The following is an 18,903-nucleotide window of genomic DNA, read 5'->3' as shown; positions in this document are numbered from 1 at the left end:
AAGAGAAAGCATAACATTCTCTGCCGCCTGGTCTAAGTGCCTCTCTTTTCTTTACCCTCTCACCCAATTTTCCATTCAGCTCAACTTATTATGGGTCATCAGCAGTTCAACCAAAGAATAAAATGAGATTCTAACTTTGAATTATAACAAAAAAACTCAAAAAGTTCCTTTGGCAACAAGATGAAGAGCAATGTTTCTGAGCCACAGGCTGTATGCTTGTAAGCAAGGGTAGGGAATTGGAAAGAATGGGTCGAAATACTGAATTGTAGGACCAAACTAATGGAAGGAATGGTGTTGAAACATTTGGTGTCTGCTTGAATGTGTGAAACACATCTGCACTACTTGGAGAGGGGACTGCACTGAAAGTAACAATAGGGTACGCACAAAATCCAGGTTGGAGAGTTATAGAGGCATAAAAGAAGAATTTGAAGTTATCATCATTCGTCAAAAGAATTACACTTTGTTTTTGAGGGGAAAAAGTAAGTTAGCATAGATCAATGTTAATTATATGCAATTTACAGACAAACAACAGATTAGACAGAAACAATGTCAGGACATTGGAAATCAACGAAGACAGACCACAGTCTTCTCACTTATGAATTCACTTTCTAATATTTACTGTATTGCAGCGTACTATAGTTTTACATTTTCATTAATGGTATGTAACTCCTTCAAAACTAAATATAATGGATTGCTAGGTTTCCAAGGCTATAAACTGCAAACAATAACATGGATGCTTTAAATATAAAAGCACTTACCTTGCTTTCTCATCTCCTTCAGCTGACCTTTAAAGTGTATATATTTATCACTTTTGATTAGATCCTCTTCTTTGTTCAGATTTTTCAGCTCATTAAATCTTTTATCTACTAAAGCTTTCAAATCAGGCATTCGTTCAGGTCGCTCTTGCTTTATCTAGAAAAGAGATTTATTCAGTAACAATGAGTTCAGTAGTTTTCACACGTAATCATATAAGTTCAACCTCTTTTAATCATTACCTGCACATAATTAGTACACACAACCTTTTTTTTTAATTCATTCATGGGACATAGGAGTCACTAACTGGCCAGCATTTTTATTGCCCATCCCAGTTGCTATTCAGAGGGTGGTGGGGAGTTTCTTTCTTGAGCTGCGGCAGTTGGCATCCTGCAGATTGACACACAATACTGCTGGGGCAGGAATTCTAGGATTTTGACCATCAACAGTGAAGGAATGGCAATATATGTCATTACAAAGAAAGTCTAGAGAGAAATGCAGTGGATTTCGTTAACGTTCATCTTACAAGCTCTATGACACAGATTCGGTATTCTAAGGATTGTTCATGAGGCACATGCCAAGATAAACTTATAAATCACTTGTAGCTGGAGGACCATTAGCTTCGTGAAAGAGGCTCTTTGGTCTATCAGAAATTTGCTAATTTTCCAGTGCAAAGAGATGGTCTCAACCAAGAAAGCATTTCAATGGTCAGTCACTATAAGAGATGAAATGGGAAACAGTTGCTGTCTAAGGCCTTTCAGCCACAGTACATTAAGAGGCTGGAAATGCTTCATGCTGGATATGAAATGTACATTATGATTATCAACAGTATTGAAATAATATTGAAGCATCTTACAGAGAAACATGCTTGGCAGGGGCAACGTAGAATTTTACTCCACTGTAATTTCCAATTCAAAATGCAGTATGAACTTTAATAATTTTTTTTTGAACAAAGCATACTTTTGTTTAAAAAAAGCAGAGTTCCAATGAATCAAACAGGCAGGTCTCAGTTTAAGATCATTCCCAAGCAATTTAGTCAACCCAGATTAACCACTTCAGGGCTAAAAGTACAATTTAATTTCAACTTGTGCAGAAAATACTTATTGAGTTAGAGCATCATTGAACAAAGCAAGGTGTCATCTGCCAAAGATCACTCCTAAACAACCTACCGTCATCTCAAATAGACTTCCTAAGGGGTAACTATGATTTATTTGAAAGTGCTCTGTTTACAAAGTCCATATAGTGTGAGATTGTATTCATCGATCAGGCAAGATGGGCCAAATGGCCTCATTCTGAATTGACATATATTCTGTGATTCTATTGATTTTGCCATGGCTCTTGAGTAATGAGGTAATAAACTACAGGGCAGATATCAGAAAATTCTCACATCTCTGTCACAATTTAAACAGAGAGAGAATAAATCAGAAAATAAAAAAAATTAAATATGGCCATGAATGCTGTAAACACCATCACTAGGTGGTGCAAAGACTGAACATACGAAGAGGTGCTCTACATAATTATAAAGCAACAGAACTCAGCACAGCCAGTCTCTAAGATGGTGCTGCTGGAATTTTCATAGTGATGTGTGATCCAGAAAGAAGGGAGGTTGGAGCTGACAAAGTGAAGCTTCCCCTTGCTCAACCTCAACCATTGTTCCTTTGCCATTCTTCCTCCAGCCCCTGGCCACAGTCCTCCTGCACGGGGAAAGATCCTTCACTGCAACTATACAGAGCCTCTATACCTCCAGCGAAGGGTCCTTCCCGGACCAGGGGTTGGGGCCACTACTACCACTGCACCTGCTCCCCCCAATCTGCTGCTCCCTTTTCCCATCTCCACGCCCCGGTTCCAGGTATGACGCAGTTCCTGATTGCAAGGAGTTGGATGCACAGTTGCAATGGCATTCGTGCAGCACATTTGCATGTTATTCACCACTGACGTCATTTCGTATGGTTGTATCAAGTATGCATGCAGAAACACATCCTGAAATGTTGTCATCAGCTGCATGTATGCAAACACTTCTGCAGATTGCAGTAGTCAGCTGATGTCACAGCCAATGTCTGCATATTCACAGGACCATTTTGCATTATGGATCATCATTCTTAAAATACAACAATTGTAGTTTTGAACATGTATCTTTACAATCAAATATCATGTTAAGGTGAGCAATTTAGTTACATCAACAATGGTCTTGTCCCTCGAGAAATATGCTCTTTGTTATATTTTACAGCACTTATGATCATACCCACATAAAGATGCTTCAGAAAGTGAAAAAATTGTGTAAAGCTGAGAAGGGTTAGAGGGAAGGCCAAAAAAGCAATTAAAGCTCTTGAAATATATTAAGAATTAAAAATTTCATTTGAGTGTAAGCCAAAAGGTTTAAGATAGATCAGCCAAATACAAGTAAAATAGTGCACAGTGTCCCACCAGTTATTAGAATTGACTGATTTTCAAAACAGAGGTAAGTTCAGTATACCAGCGCAGATAAATGATTCGAATTATAGTTACAACTAGGACAACAATGGGAGAAATACAACCACTGACCACCAGTTCCTCCTAGTGGAGTTTAGAACATTCCAGAAGTTGACAGCGTGCTAATGCTCAAGTGTGCTTTCCCACATTAATAGTTTGTCATACCTAACTTAAATAAAATTAGTTGCATCTAATCCCAACACCTTAATGTTGGATGAAATCCCACCCAAGCAGCCTTATGTTCTAAAAGATTTCTTTTTCACTGTTCCTATTTTATTTGTATTCATGATGAGTTGGAAAGACGAATGCTAGGCAATCCTTACAGTGAAATACAAGGCAATTTCAATTATCAAAACAGACCAACAAACTGCTAATTTTGTTCTAATTTTAGGTAAAACTGTGTCTGCTTCATGAACATTTCAACAAATCACTACCTTAGTGTGTAAAAATAAAGTTAATCAGACAAAAGTGACCATTCTAATGCAACTTTCTTTCCGCAGGAGGAACAGAATTGGGAAATGCTCTGCCTTGTCAAGAGATGAAAGAAGATTCACAGATACGGCCAGAAGTATTGATGAGGAGGAAGAAAATTAATAAAGAAGAGTTCAAAGATAATTCAACAAAGTGAAGTTTTAACCATTCAAAACTTTGCCATTATAGTGGATTGAAAGCACGAGGCTTGTACAAGAGACCAGATTGCATGTGTTGACTACACAGCAAGGTGTATGACTGCTGAATATTTCTAGCACTTACTGTTTTATTCCATTTCACAATTCACTCACTTCCTTCAATAACCTTTCAACATATACAATGCCTCTTGAAATTTTTCTCTTTTGTTTAGGACATTTAGGAAGATAGAAGCTGGGAAGAGATGGCTGGAGGCAGGGAGTGGGGGGTTTGATGTTCGATTAATTAAGGATGGCATTATAACACAATAGAGAGGGACTATCTAAATTCAGAAAACCAAGATGTAGTAATCGTTTTGCTGGAAGTGAAAAACTGGAAAGGCAAGTAGTCAATAGTGGGAGTGATGCACAGACCCCAAACATCCTATACTACATAGGATGTAGTATAAAGGAAGTAGTAATGAGAGCTGATCAAAAAGGCATGGATGAACCATGGGGGATGTAACACATTTATAGAATTGAAAAATCAAAAAGATAATGGTAACCGAGATTATGAGTTCAGAAGTATTTTCAGAATGGTTTGTTAGAATAGTGCAGCCAACCAGAGTGCAACCTATATTAAACCTAAATTTGTAACAGGATACGATTAATGAAATACATCATAGTGAAGGTGCCCGAAGATGTAAGCAATCAAAGTATGATTGAATTTTACTTAATTGAAACTTAACTAAGAGCAGATTGGAAGGTATGAAAGCAGAACTAGAGAAAAGCCAACCGGCAAATTAGATAAAGAAATAGATCACTACAAATGCAGTGGTGAACATTCAAGGGGATATTTCAAAATACACAGAATGGATATATTCAAGCAAGAAAGAAAAATTTCAAGGGACGGACTAACTATCTGGGATTAACTGGATAGGTTAATGAAACCATCAAATTTAAAGCAAAAGCATATAATTCCACAAAGGATTGGGCTGATAATTAAAAGAATGACAAAAAGATTAATAAGGGGGAATATTAGAGCATGACAGAAAGGTAGCTAGAAATGTATAATCATATAGTAAAAATTTCAAGAGACATTTGAAAAAGTAGAGTTAACAGTGAATGTTGATCCTGTAGGAAGACAACCTGGAGAATGAATGGAAAAAAAGGGTGGGTGGGGGGGGAGAGGAGGAAGAGGAGAGGCGTAGGGTCGCCACAGGGGGAGTAGGTGGAAAACCCTGTTACACAGTGGCTCAGTCAATAAACTGTGCTCTAATTAAAGAAAAGAAACTTAAACAGCACACCCACACTATCATTCTAAAGGGATCACTAATTGTAAATTAACTTAGAATAACTATACCAACACTGAGTAATACAAAATTGGATTTTAAAAGAGGAACAATGTATCCTGTAAAATCCTTTACACAGGTGGATTTAATGTTATTCCTCATATTGATTTGGAACTGAACAAAGCAGTGTAATGAAATATCAAAGACATTGGGGGACAGGGGTCTCCAGGTGGGATACTCTGTGGGTCAGTGTGGATTTGATGGGTCAAAGGGTCCACTTCAGCACTGTAGGGATTCTATGATTCTACGTATCATATCTCAGCTGTGAAAAAGGAACAAATTAAAACTTAGTAATCAAGTTAATGGAACGAATAAAAAGAAAGCAAAGCAACTGGAAATCTACATGGAAATAATAGGAAGCATAAATGAATGTGGCTTTGTGGGGGAAAGAAAATGTGGCTTTGTGGGGGAAAGAAAATGTAGGGATATAGCCCCTTTAAGAACTCAGCTCCTCTGGAGAATTATTTTGCAAAAAAGGAACTTATTGCAGGAACTGATTATGTGACAAGCTGCCGGGAAGATGAGCAACAGAAAAGTAATTTGGAGGAAATGCTGCTTCTGAGGAATGTTGGCAGCTCTCTGGTGCCAACAACACTAGTAGGTGCATTGACTGGTGCTAGGACTGCCTTCGTGGATGGGGGTGCAATCGGTGATGGCGATGGACGCAAAATGGGATGGTGTGGTCCTCCAAGATGTTATTGGGATAGATATGGGAGCTCCAAAAAGATAATGACCACACCTGGCTAACCATCAGCCTGCACAATGATAGCTGCTGTGCTATAATTTGGCATCAGCCTCCACCATAGGTAAATTCACAATGGCAGCAAGGAGGTCCTTAAGTGGGTGTAAAATCACAGACATTAACTGCTACCTGATCTGCTGGCGACTTGCAGCACAAGCAATATAGGAAAGATCTGCAACGTTAAAAAAAATTACTCAAATAGGCAGTAATTTGTCAGTTAATGGTGCCAATAGTGGAAATTCAATATTTTCATGTAATAATATATTCTAAGTGACTGTACAAAATGCATTCTAGTTAAATAACACCTATTTCAGAACTCAAAAAACAATCGAGACAGCAAGATGCAAACAGAGTAGGACTTCAAAGTAGGTTTTTATGTGTGCAAGGAGAGTGAGACTGAGAATTCCTGGCTCATATCACCGTCATGGACAATTATTAAATACATTCTGACCTACATACATAATTGTTTTTGCAAGGTCTGTTTTTCTAAATCTTAACTAAATATTCACAAATTTTATTGCTTCCCATTTGCACCAACTTTATTTCAGCCGAACATTTTGGTAATTGATGCATTCACATCAGGCAAAGAGGAAAATGCAAATTAATCTTTTAACTGTTAATAACTAATACTGAAACAGTCATGCCAGTATCGAGCTCCATTGGAACTCGGCCGACTATTAACAGATGTTTATTTTTACCGGTTCTGATTTGGATGTTGCTCAGCAATTTAACTGTTCCAAACCAAATGTAGGTGGACATTCCAGGGTGTGCACTCTCCTGGATACCAGCCTACCGACTCAATTTAGGTCTAGTGGGACTCTTTTGCGGTTTCAAGTCCGTAGGCCAGCAGTAACAACAATGGTGTGCTGGCCTGGATCCTGAAGAAAATTTTAATCATTTGGCTGAGGCTTGGCTTTGTTTTTGGCTGACCCAGAGTCCATCTTCAGAATATGTCTTGAGCGAGATAATGCAATTGCCTTCACTTCAGTGGTATTCCCCTAGCTCAACTTGACTGATGAGGGTCTCCACTTTCATCGGAATACCCTGCAACTTTTCTGTTCCACTTGCGCATATTCCAATAACACTAGTTACACTGCCTGTTTGAAGTACAATTGAGCTTCAGCTAGTAGGTGCTTTTGCATGGTTATATCATTAATTTCACATAACAAATGGTCCCTCAGCATCTCATTAAGGGTTAAACTAAAGTCTTATGCCTCCGCCACTCATCTTAACTGAATCAAATACCACAACACAGATTTCCTAGGTGACCAGAACTGATCGAACCAGAAGTGGCCTCGCCAATGTCCTATACAGCCACAACATGACGTCCCAACCCCTGTATACAATGTACTGACCAATGAAGGCAAGTGTGCCAAACACCTTCTTCACCACCCTTTCTAACTGTGAGGCCACTTACAAGTAACCATTTACCTGCGCCCTTAGGTCTCTCTGTTCAATGATATTCCCAGGTCCCTACCATTTATTGTGTGAGTCTTCCCTTGTTTATTTTACCAAAATACAATACCTCGTACTTATCCAAATTAAACTAAATCTGCCACTCCTTGGCTCATTAGCTCAATTGATCAAGATCTCGCTGTACTCTTAGATAACCTTTTTCACTGTCAACTATATCAGCAATTTTGGTGTCATCCATAAACACAATAACCATGCTTCCTTTATTCTCATCCAAATCATTTCCATAAATGATAAAGAACAGTAGACGCAGCTCCAATCCTGCGGAACACCACTCGTCACAGGCCTCCAGTTCAAAAAGCACCCCTCTGCCTGACAACAGCCCTCTGATTGGTAGAGCCGCAGGCTCTTAAGAAGTTTTAAGTGCTGAGAGTGACAGACTGGAAAATATCTAGAGTCTGCAAACAGAAAGCACCAATCTTTTTCTACTTGCCCTCCATGTGGGGAAAAAGACAGAAAACCCAAGAAAGCTCAAAAACAAGAATTCATATGAGATAAACATAAGTTCACCCCATCCGCTTTCAAATCAACTATCACCCCTATACATAGCAGTGTATCATCATCACTGGACTGAAGGATGTACAGCATGGGTACCAATCCTTCAGTCCAACTCATTTATGCCGACCAGAGGTCCTAAATTAATCTTGGCCCACATGCCAACATTTGGTCCATATCCTTCTTTTGATCACCCTACATATACACTTTTTTCCACCATAACATATGTGTTAAATCATTTGTCTTTTGTCTGATTTGTTTATGATTGTATGTGTGCTTCTTTGGGTTTGAAGGCATAGGCAATATTTTTTCTGTTAGTGACAAAACCTGGTTTGTATTGCTTTGTCCTGAATAGCAGTTAGTCAGGCAAATTGGGTCTTTTTTGTGGTCTCAATGAGATCTTTTACATTTATACATCTTGTGACAGCTTGTGGACCAATGGGGCACAATGATCAATGTACTCTTCCCAATTAAGTCATGACATTATCAATTATTGAGTGTTAGCATATTACTGTTCTTTTAATGAAGTGTGTCTTCTTAGCCAGAGCCCAGAGTAAGGCATCCCCCTTGTAGCGTCAATTAAAACCACTCAAAAATTCAGGTCATTATTTCCTGACGGGCTGGGATATTTATCAGGGCGAATTTGTAAAATTATCCTCCTGAAGTCTTAATAAAATGCAAACTTTAATACAAACCCAATCTGTCAAATGTCAGGCTTGGATATACCATGACAAGAATGGTCCTTGCTAAATAGGTTCTTGAAAGTCCAGGGCTCCTGTGAAGACGACTCACTTGGCTCCAAGAGCTTGCATTCACTAAGTAAAGTATGATTATAGCTTTACTTTACTCATCCAGGATTTTAGATACACATTTCCGAAACATTATACTGTTACCAAAGTAAGCTTGAGTAGGCTACCTTGTATGAGTTTCTCGCTCAAGTACCAAGTAATCAAAATCGTGACCTGGCAACACACTTACATCTCACAATAGACACGAAACAGCTTTCTGAACAATTGATTCATTAGCTTTTTGTAAAGCTGCGACTGAACTCAGATTTAGGTTTGAAGACTTTGAACCAGTGCTTCCACTTGTGATTCATACATAATTATATTTCATTATATTACCTTAAGAAAAAAAATTCTGTATCTCTCTCAATTAATTCCAAAGTTATTTTTAGACATATTACTTTCCACATATGCCATTACTCAGCCAATATCCTGTTAAACTAGTCAGTAAGAACAGCAACTTGCACTTCCATGGTATGCTTCATGTCGGTTAAAACCTCAAAAGGACCTTTGTACACTAAACAGTTAAATAAACACTGGATGCAGAAAAGAAAAAGACAAATGGAATAAGTTAGGAATAAGTTAGGAAGAAGAAACTAAAGCTACAATCAAAGATGTGTTTCCAAAGCTTTTTGAAGGCAAAATAGTAAGGGAGCTGAAACTGCTCTGCATTGACACTGCTATATCCATGGACTGTGCTACATCTACAATAGACATTATTATTCTTCACTGACTTTTATCACTGGGTCTCTGTGTGCTTTGTTGGGACCTATGCTACACTCTTGAGGCAGCTATATCTGGACAGATTGCTCCCACTAAGTCTGCAGCAACTCTACACCTTATTCAGTAACTCTCCCTTACTCCAAGCCCTGTAACTTCAAATTCTATTCGAAAATACAGCAGACTGGTTACTTAATCATTTAGTTCTGCATTTTGTGGGATGTGGGCATCGCTGGCTGGCTAGCATTTATTGCCCGCCCCTAGTTGCCCTTGAGGTGGTGGTGGTGGTGAGCTGAATTCTTGGACTGCTGCTGTCCACCTGCTGTGGGTTGACCAAATTGCTGTTAAGGAGGGAATTCCAGAATAATGACCCAGTGACAGTGAAGGAACGCCAATATATTGCCAAGTCAGAATGGTGAGTGGCTTGGAGGTGCACTTGAAGGTGGTGCCACTCCCATATATCTGCTGCCATTGTCCTTCTAGATGGAAATACTTATTGGTTTGGAAGGCGCTGTCTGAGGATCTTTGGTGCATTTCTACAGTGCATCTTGTTGGTAGCACACACTGCTGCTACTCTGCATTAATGGTGGAGGGAATGGATTGTGTATACAGTGCAAATCAAGCAATCTGCTTGGTCCTGGTTGGTGTCAGAGTATTGTTGGGGCTGCACCCATCCAGGCAACTGGGGAATTTTCTATCATACTCCTGATAGTGCCTTGTAGACGGCGGACAGACTTTCGAGAGTCAGGTAGTCAGTTACTCATCACAGTATTCCTAACCTCCGAGCTGCTCTTGTCGCCACTGCATTTATGTGGTGAGTCCAGCTGAGTTTTTGAGCAATGATAAAGCACAGGTTGTTGATAATGGGGGACTCAGTGATGGTAACACTATTAAATGTCAATCCTCTGTCTTGACGGTAATATTGGGTAGGAGATATGCTGAGCCATGAGGCTACAGATTGAGCTGGAACACAATTCTCCTGCTGTTGCTGACCCACAGCACCTCATGGATGCCCAGTCTTGAGTTGCTAGTCTGTTCGTAGTCTGTCCCATTTAGCACAGTGTCAATGCCATACAACACGATGATGGAGTTTCTTTTCAACATGAATATGGGACTTCATCTCCACAAGGATTGTGCAATGGTCACTCTTAACAATACTGTCATGGTCAGATGTGGAAGATTGGCAAGGATGAGGTCAACTATGTTTTTCCCTTGTTGGTTCCCTCACCACCTGCCACAGACCCAGTCGAGTAGCTATGTCCTTTACGACACAACCAGTTCGATCTGTAGTACTAATGCCAAGCCACTCTTGGTGGTGGACATTTTGTACCCTTGCCATCCTCAGTGCTTCTTCTAAGTGTTGTTTAACTCAGAGAAGTATCGCTTCATCAGCCAAGGGAGGACGATATGTGGTAATCAGGAGGTTTCTTTGTCTGTGTTTAACCTAAAGCCAAGAGACTTCATGGGATCAGGAGTCAATGTTGAGGACTCCCAGGGCAACTCCCTCCTGACTGTATATCACTGTGCCGCCAACTCTGGTGGGTCTGTCCTGCCAGTGGGACAGGACATATCCGGGAATGGTGATGGTGGTCCATAAGGTATGATTTCATGAATATGACTAAATCAGGCTGTTGCTTGACTAGAGTTGCAAGTGTAGTGCTGGAAAACCACAGCAGGTCAGGCAGCACCCAAGGAGCAAGAGAATTGACATTTCGGGCATTAGCCCTTCATCAAGAATGCTACCTGACCTGCTGTGCTTTTCCAGCACCACACTCTTGACTCTGATCTCCAGCATCTGCAGTCGTCACTTTCTCCTTGCTGCTTGACTAGTCTGAGAGATAGCTCTCCCAATTTTGGCACTAGCCCCCATACATTAGCGGGGAGGATTTTGCAGGGTCGACAGAGCAGGTTCTGCTGTTGTCTTTTCCGGTGCCTAGGTCCATGCCAGGTGATCTGTCCAGTTTCATTTCTTTGAGACTTTGTAGTGATTGGTACAACTAAGTCATTTCAAATGGCAACTGAGAGTCAACCACATTGCTGTAAGTCTGGAGTCACATATAGGCTAGATCGGGTGAGGATGACAAATTTCCCTGACGGACATTAGTGAACCAGATGGGTTTTTCCAACAATCAGCAATGATTTCATGGTCATCAGTAGATTCTTAAATCCGAACTTATTTTATTAAATTCAAATTCCACCAACTACCGCGGCAGGATTCAAACCTAGGTACCCAGAATATTATCTGGGTCTCTGGTTAAGAATCTAGCGGTAATACTACCAAGCCATTGCTGTCCCAAGTAAAATCTTGCTAATTCAGTATTTCCATTCATCTCCTCTGAGTCTTGACAACATATGACAATGTTAGAGCTGCATCATGAAAACCGATATTAACATATTAATTTCCAGTATACTGCATCTTCTCTCAAATTTCACTCAACTACTTCGTTTACAGAGTTCCAACAATTTAAGTCATCTATTTGCATCCTCACTATCTTTCCCTCTCAAACTCTGAACATCCACATGGCCAGAGGCTGGTCACGTGGATCCCTTGCTGCTCACCCTAATGCGGTGCACTTGTTTGATGCATCAAGGCGACGGTCTACCACCATTCCTGTAATGCTTGTATCACTTTGCGAGGTAGTTGATGCAGTTCTGTTCGCCATGTCCAGCATTCTGTGGTAACACAGTTCATCTATTCATTCGCTTGAATCCTCATCTCTCCTACCACATGCACTCTACCCCAGCCCCTCAATGAGATCCCCCATTATCTTTCTAAACTTCAAGTACAGACTCAGAATTCTTAACCGCTCCTCATACGACAAGCCCTTCTTTCCCGGGATCATTCTTATAAACCTCTTTTAAACTTTTTCCAAGAGCCCAGAACTGCCCATAATGTTCGAAATACAGTATGACCAGATCCTGCTTGTGTTCTCGCTCTCTCAAAATGAATGCTAACATTGTATTTGCCTTCCTTACTGCCAACTAAACCTGCATATTAACCTTCAGAAAATCCTGAATTAGCAAAATCCCTTTGTGCTTCAGATTTCTGAAGCCTTTCCATTTAGAAAATCATCAACATCTCTATTCTTCCTACCAAAGTGCATAACTTTCTAACATTGTACTCCATCTGCCACTTCTCTACCCACTGTTCCAGCTTTCCAAGTCTCGCGCCTTTCTTTCCACCTAACCAAAATAGTTGATACCATCACATCAGGTGATCAGATTCTTAAAGTAACAATCTATCATACTTACACAAATACACCAGAGTGTGAACTTCTAGAATTCTTCATTCATGAATTGCAGTCTGTAAGAAACAACTTAATTCAGGAACTACTTGCATCAAAAATTCTTTTCAGTTTTTTTACGCACTGACTCAGCTATGGTTGTAAGTCTAGAAACAACTCTGCCTATCTGGACTAGCAGTGCATCCTCTCTTTGATTAAATCTAATACCAGCCTTGGCTTTTCTGGAAATATTGAAAATATTCATGGATTTGTTGGCACCTGACCACTGACTGACCTATAGCTCAAACCCTCCAGTCCCAGCAACATCCTTGTAAATCTTTTTTGAACCCTTTCAAGTTTCACAACATCCTTCCTATAGCGGCGGGACTAGAATTGCACGCAATATTCCTATAGTGGCCGAACCAATGTCCAGTACAGCCGCAACATAACTTTATTATATAAATGACGAAAAGCAATGGACCCAGCATCAATCCTTGTGGCACACTGCTGGTCACAGACCTCCAGTCTGAAAAGCAATCCTCTACTACCACCTCCTGTCTTCTAGCTTGAGCCAGTTCTGTATCCAAAGAGCTAGTTCTCCCTCCAATCCGTGTGATCTAACTTTGCTAACCAGTCTACCATGAGGAACCTTGCCAAATGCCTTACTGAAGTCCATATAGATCATGTCCACCACTCTGCCCTCATCCATCCTCTTTCTTGCTTCTTCAAAAAATTCAATCAAGTTTGTGAGACACTATTTCCCATGCACAAAGCCATGTTGACTATCTCTAATTATAGTCCTTGCCTTTCCAAATACTTATATATAGAACATAGAACATTACAGCGCAGTACAGGCCCTTCAGCCCTCGATGTTGTGCCAACCTGTGAAAATAATCTGATGCCCATCTAACCTACACCGTTCCATTATTATTCATATATATGTCCAATGCCCGTTTAAATGCCCTTAATGTCAGCAAGTCTACTACTGTTGCAGGTGGGCCACTCCATGCCCGACTACTCTGAGTAAAGAAACTACCCCTAATATCTGTCCTACATCTATTACCCCTCAATTTAAAGCTATGTCCCCTCTTGTGAGCCTTCACCATCCCAGGAAAAAGGCTCTCACTCTCCACCCAATCTAACTTACTGATCATCTTCTACGTCTTGATTAAGTCACTTCTCAACCATCTTCTCTCCAACAAAACAGCCTCAGTTCCCACAGCCTTTCCTCACAAGACCTTCCTTCCATGGCAACATCCTGGTAAATCTCCTCTGAACCTTTTCCAAAGCTTCCACATCCTTCCTATAATGCAGTGACCAGAAGTGCTCGCAATACTCCAGGTGCAGCCTTACCAGTGTCTTGTACAGCTGAAGCATGACCTCATGGCTCCGAAACTCAATCCCCCTACCAATGAACGCTAACACACCATATGCCTTCTTAACAACCCTATCAACCTGGGTGGCAGCTTTCAGGGATTTATGCACTTGGACACAAATCTCTCTGCTCATCTACACTGCCAAGAATTTTACCATTACCCCAATACTCTGCATTCCTGTTACTTCTTCCGAACAGAACAACCTCACACCTTTTTGCATTAAACTTCATTTGCCACTTCTCAGCCTATCTTTGCATCTTATCTATGTCCCTCTGTAACTTATAACATTCTTTGGCACTATCCACAACTCTGCCTACCTTAGTGTCATCTGCAAATTTACTAATCCATCCTTCTACACCCACCTCCAGATCATTTATAAAAATGACAAACAGCAGTGGACCCAAAACAGATCCTTGCTGCACACCACTGATAACTGAGCTCCAGGATGAACATTTCCCATCAACCAGCACCCAATATCTCATCCAAACTGTTAAATCACCTTCAATTCTGAAACTCCTTATTTTGTGCAATAGCCTACCGTATGGAACCTAATCAACCGCCTTACTGAAGTCTATATACACCACATCAACTGCCTTACCTTCATCCACCTGTTTTGTCACCTTCTCGAAGAACTCAATAAGGTTAGTGAGGCAGGACCTACCCTTCACAAAACCGTGTTGACTGTTTGATAATCAAATTATTCCTTTCCATATGATTACAAATCCCACCTCTTATAACCTTTTCTAACACCTTACCGACAACCGAAGTAAGACTCACTGGCCTATAATTAGCAGGGTTGCCCCGACTCCTCTTTTTAAACAAGGGGACAGCATTTCTATCCTCCAGTCTTCTGGCACGATTCCTGTCGACAATAATAGCATAAAGATCGAAGCGAAATCTCTGCAATCTCACCCCGCCCCCCCCCCGAGAACCCGAGGATAAATCCCATCCAGCCCCGGGGTCTTATCTATTTTCAGATCTTCCAAAATTGCTAAAACCTCCTCTTTGTCAATCTCAATCCCATGTAAACTTGTAGCCTGTATCTCCGTATTCTCATTAACATTGCCCTTTTCCAATGTGAATGCTGACGAAAAGTATTCATTAAGCACTTCTCCATGTCCTCAGATTCCACAAACAACTTTTCAATACTACCTTTGATTGGCCCTAATCTTACTCTAGTCATTCTTTTATTCCTGATATACCTAGGGGAGGCCTTAGGGTTTTCCTTGATCCTATCCATCAACAACTGCTCATGTCTTCTCCTGGCTCTTTTTAGTCCTTGTCCCTTAGGATTCCCTTCAGCAACCTGCCCACCACAGATGTCAGGCTCACCAGTCTGTAGTTCCTTGACTTTTCCTTACCATTTTACTTAAATAGTGGCATGTTAGTCAACCTCCAGTCTTCTGTTCTCTAGCTTCCAACAGAACTTTAGGGTACACCTGATCAGGTCCTGGGGATTTATCCACTTTTATGCATTTTAAGATGTCCAGCACCTCGTCTTCTGTAATATGGACATTTTTCAAGATGTTGCTATTTATTTCCCCATGTTTAGATTAGATTAGATTACTTTTTTAGATTAGATTACTTACAGTGTGGAAACAGGCCCTTCGGCCCAACAAGTCCACACCGCCCCGCCGAAGCGCAATCCACCCATACCCCTACATGTACCCCTTACCTAACACTATGGGCAATTTAGCATGGCCAATTCACCTGACCTGCACATCTTTGGAGTGTGGGAGGAAACCGGAGCACCCGGAGGAAACCCACGCAGACATGGGGAGAATGTGCAAACTCCACACAGTCAGTCGCCTGAGGCGGGAATCGAACCCGGGTCTCAGGCGCTGTGAGGCAGCAGTGCTAACCACTGTGCCACCGTGCCGCCCGTGTTCTCTGTCTTCCATATCCTTCTCCACAGTAAATACTGATGCAAAATACTCGTTTAGCCAACCATATTGCTGTGGGTCTGGAACCACACGTAAGCCAGCCCAAATAAGGACGGCAGATTTCCTTCCACAAAGGACATTAGTGAATCAGATGGGTTTTTCTGATAATTGGCAAGTTTCATGGTCATCACTAGACCTTTAATGGCAGATTTTAGTTGCTGGTTGAATTCAAATTCCATCATATGCCTGGATACCGGGCGACTATGACAAGGACTGAATAACATCACAGGTTCTAAAAAGAGACAGTGCAAGATAGCAGACGATGAAACATCCCTCCCAGATCGTCTCAACGCCTTTTATGCTCGCTTTGAGCAGAATTTCGGTGGAGAGGTAACACCTTTCCAACAAGTCCTGACGAACCTATCCCAACAGTCACTGCATCAGAGGTCAGATCAGCTTTTCTTCGTGTGAATCCAAGGAAAGCGATGGGACCAGACGGAGTACCAGGCTGTGCACTCAGAGCACGCGCAGATCAACTGGCAGAGGTCTTCTCGGACATCTTCAAGCTTTCCCTGCAGTAGGCCACTGTCCCTGCCTCTTTCAAGATGGCCAACATCATCCCTGTGCCTAAGAGGCTTATGCAGCATGTCTCAATGACTATTGCCTAGTGACCCTAATTTCAGTGGTCATGAACTGCTTTGAAAGGCTGGTCATGGCACTAATCAACTCCAGCCTCCCCACTACTCTTGACCCACTCCAATATGCCTATCAAACCAATAGATCCACGTCAGATGCCATATCACTTGCCCTTCACTCCTCTCTAGAACATCTTGACACCAAGAACAACTACATGAGAATCCTACTCATTGACTACAGTTCAGCCTTCAACACTATTATCCCCTTGAGACTGATTACTAAACTTAGTGATCTCGAACCGAAAGCTTTTCATTGTGCCTCGGTACACGTGACAATAAATTCAATTCGATTCAATTCAATTCAATTCATCTGCCATGGTGGGATTTAAACCTGAGACTCTGCATTAATAGTTTAGCAGTCACCTCCCCTCTAATGAAATGTTGGAAAGCAGATGTGCTCCTTCAAGAATCAATAATAAGGGACACAATTTTAAAATGAAAGGCAAGAGGTTTAGAGGAGATTTGAGGAAAAGAGTTTTCATCCAGTAGGTGATGGGAATTGGAATGCGTGTGAATTGGAATACATGCGCTTAGATGCCTCTCAACTTTTAAAAAGTAGTTAAGTGCTCATCGAAGTGTCATAACATTCAAGGCTATGGGCCAAGTGCTGGAAAGTGGGATGAGTGTAGGTTTACAGTAGTTTAGTCAGTATAGACTTCATGGGCTGAAAGGCCTCCTCTATGTTGTGAGATTCTGTGAAACTTCAAGTGCAGCTACAGACAGCAAATTTTGGATAAGCAGAAGCTTGTAGAGATTGAGAAGATTGAGTTATGAGGACAGTTTGGAAAGCATTTTAATACAGAACTGTGGGTCAAATTCCTTCCCATTCACCTACCCTTTACAGCAAACACTGAGCATTCAAATGACCCGCTTGATATTCATCAGGAAATTAAGAGTGGGTAGGTCCACATGCAGTGAATCTGTCTAGTACTATGTTATCATTCAGGGGCCCCATTCAACTGCATTTTGATTTAGCCCCCTTCCCCTCTCCCTCACCTTTGATGGTTTGCACTTCCCTCAATGGGCTATATGTGTAAATTAACTGATTGGAGAAAACAAGTTCAGCTCTTTTTTCCATATTTGAATAAATGCTATAATGAAGTTAGGAGTTGCATGGCTCTGGTGCAATCTAAACTGAGTGTCTGTGAGCAGGTTATTCCTTTGCAAGTACTGCTTGACAGCACTGTTGACAACCCTTGCATCACTTTCCTGATCATCAAGGGTAGACTGATCAGGCAAAAACTGGCTCAGTTAGATGTGACAACGTTTTGTGACAGTACAAATCTGAATAATTTTCCATTGGGTAGATGCCAATGTTGTAGCTGTACTGAAACACCTTGGTTCAGGGTGCACAACAGATTGTGGAGCTCGAGTCTTTATTGCTATTGCTGGAATGCTATCTGGACACTCAGCTTTTGCAGTATCCAATGCCTTCATCCATTTCTTGATATCACAAAATGAACAGACCTGGCTGAAAACTAGCATCTATGGTGCCACATAAATACAATGGAGGATATTCCCTAATATGAAGATGGGACTTCATCTCATCTGAGATCCTCACCCAGAGTACACCCTGGGCACTTGGAACTCTGTATGCAAGTTTGCTCGCTGAGCTGGCAAGTTCATTTTGAAATGTTTCATCACCATACTAGGTAATATCATCAGTGAGCCTCCGGCAAAGCATCTAGTGTTTGTGACCCGCTTTCCATTTGTGTGTTTAGGTTTCCTTGGATTGGTGATGTCATTTCCTACTCTTTTACTCACCCTCTGATGAGTTTGCCCTAAGTCAGGCAGCCTGTAAAGTTTCATTTCTTTTTGTTTGGAGACATTTTAGAGATGAGCTTCGATATAACTGAATGACTTGCTATACTAATTCAGACGGCATTTAAAAACCAACCATGTTGCAGACCTTATCCAGATATTACTCCAGATCATATCCTCAAGGACATTGATGAACCACTTGGGGTTTTATAATAATCAATGGTTTCATGATTATCTTTAAGACTTGTAATTCCATAATTTTTAAAAAAATTCAAATTCCATCTGTTGGCCCCCAGAGCATCATCTAGGTCTCTGAACTTAGTCTAGTAACAATACCAATACACCATAACCTCGCACCAGCACCTCCCTCTCATCTCAACTGGCTACTATATGTTTTGAAATGAATGCATTATTAGTAGACAACGATTTTACAGCAGAACTTGCTTCACATTGTGAGCAAAGAAAAATACAAATATGATCATCTGAATGACCATCTTTTCTTCTGCAAATATTGACTTTTTAATATATAGCAGCATGTGTCTAATATTTTGTTTTGAACACTAACCAATA

At 40.9% G+C, this 18,903-nt stretch overlaps 1 protein-coding gene across 2 annotated transcripts in view; it reads right to left on the bottom strand.

Moving 5' to 3' along the window:
- The window catches only part of nsmce2 (NSE2 SUMO ligase component of SMC5/6 complex), a 185,520-nt gene that overhangs the window by 99,004 nt on the left and 67,613 nt on the right, over positions 1-18,903 (bottom strand). For both annotated transcript variants that reach the window (XM_043688546.2, XM_087986263.1), the window contains exon 4: positions 759-912. In XM_043688546.2, coding sequence (XP_043544481.1) covers positions 759-912 — 154 coding nt within the window. The remainder of the gene's footprint in view (positions 1-758; positions 913-18,903) is intronic.

Source organism: Chiloscyllium plagiosum, unplaced genomic scaffold (genome assembly GCF_037043375.1).
Source record: "Chiloscyllium plagiosum isolate Xiang-an unplaced genomic scaffold, Cpla_swu_hap1 HiC_scaffold_4, whole genome shotgun sequence".
Classification (NCBI taxonomy): domain Eukaryota; kingdom Metazoa; phylum Chordata; class Chondrichthyes; order Orectolobiformes; family Hemiscylliidae; genus Chiloscyllium; species Chiloscyllium plagiosum.
Note: the sequence above shows the minus strand (reverse complement) of the source record. Positions and strands in the feature narration are given on the sequence as shown.